Below are 6,000 nucleotides of genomic sequence, written 5' to 3'. Positions count from 1 at the left end.
TTCAAGGCCTGTTCCCCATCACCTCACCCATAACCAACCTTCAGATGCAAACTGAGATAGTGCGGAAGGCCACTCTTTCTCTCTCTCTCTCTCCCTCTCTGTCTTTCAGTGCACCTGAAGGGAGTCTTGTTCCGTTCTTGAACAGCGACCCAAATATGTGCCTCAATTTAATGGAGTGTGATTGCGGGCATTTACCATTCCTTTTCTTCCTGGGTTCCAAGGTGACACCGAGGGGCCGCCCGAGGAATCGAACCTGAGACCTTCCAGTCCGCGACGCTCGACAAGCAGGGGTCTCAGTCCACCAAGCAGGTCCCTGCCGGGTTGAACCGAAACACGGAGCCAGCAGACAAAACATACGGAATCACCTTACGAAATATCAAGGGATACAAGCGTTTATGTTCCAGAATTACATGAATCACACATGCAAAATAAAAACAAAAAAAGGTGCAACAAAAATCATTACAAAAAAACTCTTTTGAGGAATAGATTTTCCCTTTTGCATCATACTGCATTACAAAATTCCAACACAATGGTTATATAAATATTTTGTTACAGATTTCCCCAGGCCCTCAGTGGAAGAAAAAAAAACACATATGTCAGACTGTATTTATAATCACATACAAAACATCAAAGTTATTAGTATTGAAGGATGGGGCCTTCATTATTTTTCCGTCTAACATCCCCAACAGCCAACCATTGTCTGTGGATGAAAGCTACAATGCTGGGTACCACTAGAGATGTACAGAGCAGGAGGGAGGACATCACTAAAGAGCTGGTGAGTAAGGGGCAGGAGGAGGTCTAGACTGTGGCTAAGGGTTTACAGAGCTGAATGTCCTGAAACAAATGGCTCAGGTTTGGAAAGAGTGGTCTTGATAGAAAGAACATAGAGGTAAATGCTTCAAGTCGGAGAATCCTTCAAAATGTCTCAGTCTCACCCTGTTGCAGGTTTTCTCTCCATCCTTCGCTGACTTGCCTGCTGTGCATTTGTAGCAGGTTCGTTTTCATTTTGGAAATCTAGCCCGGACAATTTTTTGCCTCGGAGGTAGACACAAAATGCTGGAGTCACTCAGCGGGACGGGCAGCATCTCTGGATAGAAGGCATGGGTGACGTTTCGGGTCCAGACCCTTCTTCAGACTGAGATTTTGGGGGGGAGACGCAGAGATGTGGAAGGTTGAGGTGTGAAAAGGAGACATCAAAGAGGACAGAGGACGCGGATCAAGGAAAATGTAGAATAGGTTCATTGTTAGCTAGGGGAAGGTGACAACGAAGCATACAAAGATAAAATTTAATCAGTGCAGTCAGACTGGTTGGAGAACTAGGATGGGGGAGGGATGGAGAGAGAGGGAATGCAAGGGTTACTTGGAGTTAGAAAAATTAATATTTATACCGCTGGGTTGTAAACTGCCCAAGCCAAATATGAAGTGCTGTTCCTCCAATTTGTGTTGGGCCTCACTCTGACAGTGGAGGAGGCCCAGGACAGAAAGGCCAGTATGGGAATGGGAGGGGGAGTTAAAGTGGTTTGCAACCGGGAGGTATAGGCGTACTTTTATCTCCTTTATCTCCTGGGTGGCAACGAGTCGTATGGTCTCACCCAGTCTGAAGATGGGTCCCGACCCAAAGCGTCACCTATCCATTCCCTCCGCAGATGCTGCCTGACCTGCTGGGTTACTCCACTTTGAATTGCATGGGTTGGAGTTGGAATGTGCAAATGAAAAGAGGAGCCTTCTCCCTACATGCAAGCAACTGTATCAGGCTTGACGTGCAAGAGAATATTCCTACCATTATTTTTATACCAGCTAATCTTTACCCAGTGAGTTACAGACTCCGGCACTCTGTCCAAAGTGACAGAGCCTACTTTAGTTCCTCCTGGTTGAACAGATGATTGTATTGTATTAGAGATTGGGAGATACCTCCCTTGTCGCAAATCACATCTTGATATGACACTGCCGTGAGGAATTTCAGCTGAACGCATGGGTGTAAAAGTTTACCAGTGTAACACTCCAGCTGTTTCTCTCTCTGCTTTCCACGACATTGTCGAGTGCCATGTGTAGGAGATGGGAAGGGAGGGTCAGTTTGGTGGTGGAGTATTTACATGCACTGGGGATCTATTACACAGATATTTCGGGGAGTTAACGCCCCTGTCCCACTTAGGAAACCTGAACGGAAACCTCTGGAGACTTTGCGCCCACCCAAGGTTTCCGTGCGGTTCCCGGAGGTTGCAGGTGGTTGCTGGAGGTTGCAGGTAGTGGAAGCAGGGAGGGAGACTGACAAAAACCTCCGGGAACCGCACGGAAACCTTGGGTGGGGCGCAAAGTCTCCAGACGTTTCCGTTCAGGTTTCCTAAGTGGCGCAGGGGCATTACGGTGACTATTGCTGAGCAGTTGTTCCTGGGTCTTCTGGAGGAGGTTTCGAACTGAGTACAGAAGCGACTGCCCAGAAAACTGCTTCCTTCATCTAATTTACAACTGAAGTTCTCCCTGACTCTCTCTCTCTCACACACACACACACAATATCACATCTTCTGCAATGTTCTGCCTCATTTTGATTGCTGTAATCTCCTTAGCCTATTCGGTGTCCCCTAATTGGCGGGCCTCTTGCTTGGAGCCGGGGAAGTAATCCCAGACAACGGGCATCGGTGTTAATGTTTGTAGATGTTAGGGGAGCGCTGGGAACGAGGGCAAGCTGCGTGACCTTTAACCCGTGAGATCGCCAAATACTTCCAGGTCATAAGTGGCACTTCCTGGCTGATGGATTATCCTGACAACCTATCCCGTTAATTCCGCTCAAATCCAATTCATCATCAATCTCCAGAGCTACGCCCTTTACCGTCTCCCTATACGAGGTGGGTAACCTTCCTCTCACCAAGGTCAGAGGTTTGGATACAAAACGGCTGCATCATACTGCTTAGTATACTACCCTGATATGTTGGCCGCCAACTTGCTTGTCAGTGAAACTGAAGCAACTTCCATCGGCATTTTACACAAGGAATAAAAACACCGAGTACTCTTGCAACGCTGCACCCTGTTGTCAAAACGTCTACGCGGGAACTCCAGTCAAAGAAGAAATAAGTGAGAGAGAGAGATAGAAGGGAAACGGAGGAGCTTTAAAGACATCAGGGCAAACAACATTTAGCTGAACAGTGTGCAAGAAGGAACCGCAGATGCTGGTTTACACCGAAGATAGGCACAAAATGCTGGAGTAACTCAGCGAGGCAGGCAGCATCTCTGGAGAGAAGGAATGGGTGATGTTTTGGGTCGAGACACTTCAATACTCGTCATTCTCCCGTGCTCCAAGGAATAAAATCCCAGCCTGCTCAACCTCTCCCTATAGCTCTGGTACACAGCAGTCACCAATCTGATGAAGGGTCTCGACCCGAAACGTCACCTATTCCTTTTCTCCAGAGAAGTTGCCTGGTCCGCGGAGTTACCCCGGCATTCTGTGTCAGCCTTTGTGCTGAGCAGTATTTGCAGTTCATAACTCCCTCTCCCCTACACCTCATTTTATCCCTTCTGGAATGTGGGCGGTTCAGCAATCCCAGAGCTTGGTAAAGTGGGCAACATTCGAGTCGACCAAGAGGGGGTGCGTCAGCATTGATGGTATGAGGGTCAAGTCCAATCCTGCCACAGGCAACACACAATACATCAAGTACACACATACTTCACAGACACACATGCACACCGCCAAATACACACATACCAAGCACACAAGGCACGCCATGCACACGCTACATTTCCCACGCAGAGAAGTGTGTATCCAACACATCACATGGACGAGATATACACACACGCCACGCACAACATGCATGCAGGATGCGTGCAGCCCCTCACACACACTCGCACATGCACGCAGACACAAACACGCATACACTACACGAATTTAGGAAATTCAAGCACTTCTCAAGAGAAACGCACACTTATAGCTTGACACACCAATGCACACCCACATGCACACTCATGTGCAGTTTAGACAGGCAACCAGTGCCACACACGCACATACATACACGCACATACACACACACACACACCACACACCTACACACACACACACACACGCACACACACACACACACGCATATACACACACACACACACACACACACACACACATACACACACACACACACACACACACACACACACACACACGCACACACATGCACATGCGCACACACACAAACATACACACACACGCGCGCGCGCACACATACACACACAAACATACACGCACACACACACACACACACACACACACACACACACACACACACCCACACACACCCCAGGGACACACCAATTATACGCTGGAAGTTTTGAAAGACAAATTGGGCAGGGTTGGAGATTCCCGGTTGAATTACTTTGCTTTCCCTGGCCCAGAAATGCTGGTGACAACTGCAGAAACATACCAAGTTCAGCTAACTCAGCCCAGACTAGGAGCTGATGCTCTAAATAAAGGTCCTGTGGTCAGTATGGATGAAACATCACAACCCATACAGGATGGCCTACACCATGTTAATATTTCATAATCACAACCTAGATAATCTGACAATAAAAGATACTGCCTCTTTAAATTACTGTAAAATGTCTTAAACCTTTAACTTCTAAGTTTACCACTCACAACAAGCAATCTATTGACACTTTATTCAGCTGCATTTAAAAACAATCTGTTTTTTTTTCAATATCTAGTTTATAAGCCAGCTCTCATATCCAAAGGGTTACTTCTGTTAAAATGATAAGAACTGTCACATTAAAACCATTATACAAAATAGAAAATTGCATTTTTTTTTGTGAAGATTACTTCCCCCACCCATTGACCAAGTCCGCCCCTCCCACCACCACCTTTGGCCCTCACTTCTGAGGTTCCTTAAGTGCGGATGAAGCCGAGATTTCCACATCGCTGCAGGGAATTCATTCAGTCCGGGCAACAAAGAAAGTCAGCTTTGTCCCTGCTTCCAAGGGAAGGCTGCTAATATTTCTGACAGCTGTTGGTTCTGGTGATGATGTTTTTGTAGCGGGTGAACTTTGCTCCTTGGAATGCGATATGGAGACAGGAGGGAATAGCCTCACATCGGAGGGACTACCAGTCCAGTCATGGCTAGAAAGACAAGAGGGGAACAACATAAACAAGCGTGCACATATATATCGATTCATCCATTCTATATAGATGCCAAACCTTGGAGACAGCAAGTTATTTCGGTCCTGGGCCTCCTCCATGGCCAAAGTGCGTCCCACCGCAAATTGGAGGAACAGCACCTCATATTTCGCTTGGGGAGTTTACATCCCAGCAGTATGAACATTGACTTCTCCAATTTCAGGTAGTCCTTGCTTTCTCCTTCCTTCCCCTCCCCTTCCCAGCTCTCCCACAGCCTACTGTCTCCGCCTCTTCCTTTCTTTTTCCCGCCCCCACCCCCGACATCAGTCTGAAGAAGGGTCTCGACCCGAAACGTCACCTATTCCTTCGCTCCATAGATACTGCCTCACCCGCTGAGTTTCTCTACCTGTGATTTAATTTGCCGAGATATGTGTACCGAGGTACGGAGAAAAGTTTTTTGTCACGTGCTATCCAGTCCGTGAAAAGACTATCTATCAAGCCGTCTAGAGTGTCTGAAGAAGGGTCTCGACCCGAAACGTTACCTATTCCTTTTTTCCAGAGATGCTGTCTGACCCGCTGAGTTACTCCAGCCGTTTGTGTACTGATACAGTGAATAAAGTTCAGTGCAAGATAAAGTCCAGTTAAAGATGGTCCGAGGGTCGCCAATGAGGTAGATGGGAGGTCAGGGCAGCTCTCTAGTTGGTGATAGGATGGCTCAGTTGCCTGATAACAGCTGGGAAGAAACTGTCCCTGAATCTGCGGGTACGCTTTGAGGCACACTTCTGTACCTCTTGCCTGATGTGAGAGGGGAGAAGAGGACATGACTGCTCCTTGTTTGTGCTGGTGGCCTTGCCGAGGCAGCGTGGGGTGTAGTAGGAATGAATGGAAGGGAGGCTGGTTTGTGTGATGGG

The 6,000-nt window shown here is 47.6% G+C and overlaps 1 protein-coding gene across 6 annotated transcripts in view; it reads right to left on the bottom strand.

Moving 5' to 3' along the window:
- Window positions 1–4,118: 4,118 nt before the first annotated feature.
- Window positions 4,119–6,000, bottom strand: part of LOC129713311 (transcription factor COE2) — a 219,168-nt gene continuing 217,286 nt past the window's right edge. For all 6 annotated transcript variants that reach the window (XM_055662280.1, XM_055662277.1, XM_055662278.1 and 3 more), the window contains one exon: window positions 4,119–5,092. Coding sequence is in view for 3 of the 6 variants with exons in the window: in XM_055662278.1 (XP_055518253.1) it covers window positions 5,061–5,092 (32 nt within the window). In the remaining 3 variants the exon portion in view is untranslated. The remainder of the gene's footprint in view (window positions 5,093–6,000) is intronic.

The sequence above is a fragment of the Leucoraja erinacea genome, chromosome 35 (assembly GCF_028641065.1).
Source record: "Leucoraja erinacea ecotype New England chromosome 35, Leri_hhj_1, whole genome shotgun sequence".
NCBI classification, from domain to species: Eukaryota; Metazoa; Chordata; class Chondrichthyes; order Rajiformes; family Rajidae; genus Leucoraja; species Leucoraja erinaceus.
The sequence above is the reverse complement of the archived record's forward strand: the minus strand, read 5'-3'. Positions and strand labels throughout refer to the sequence as shown.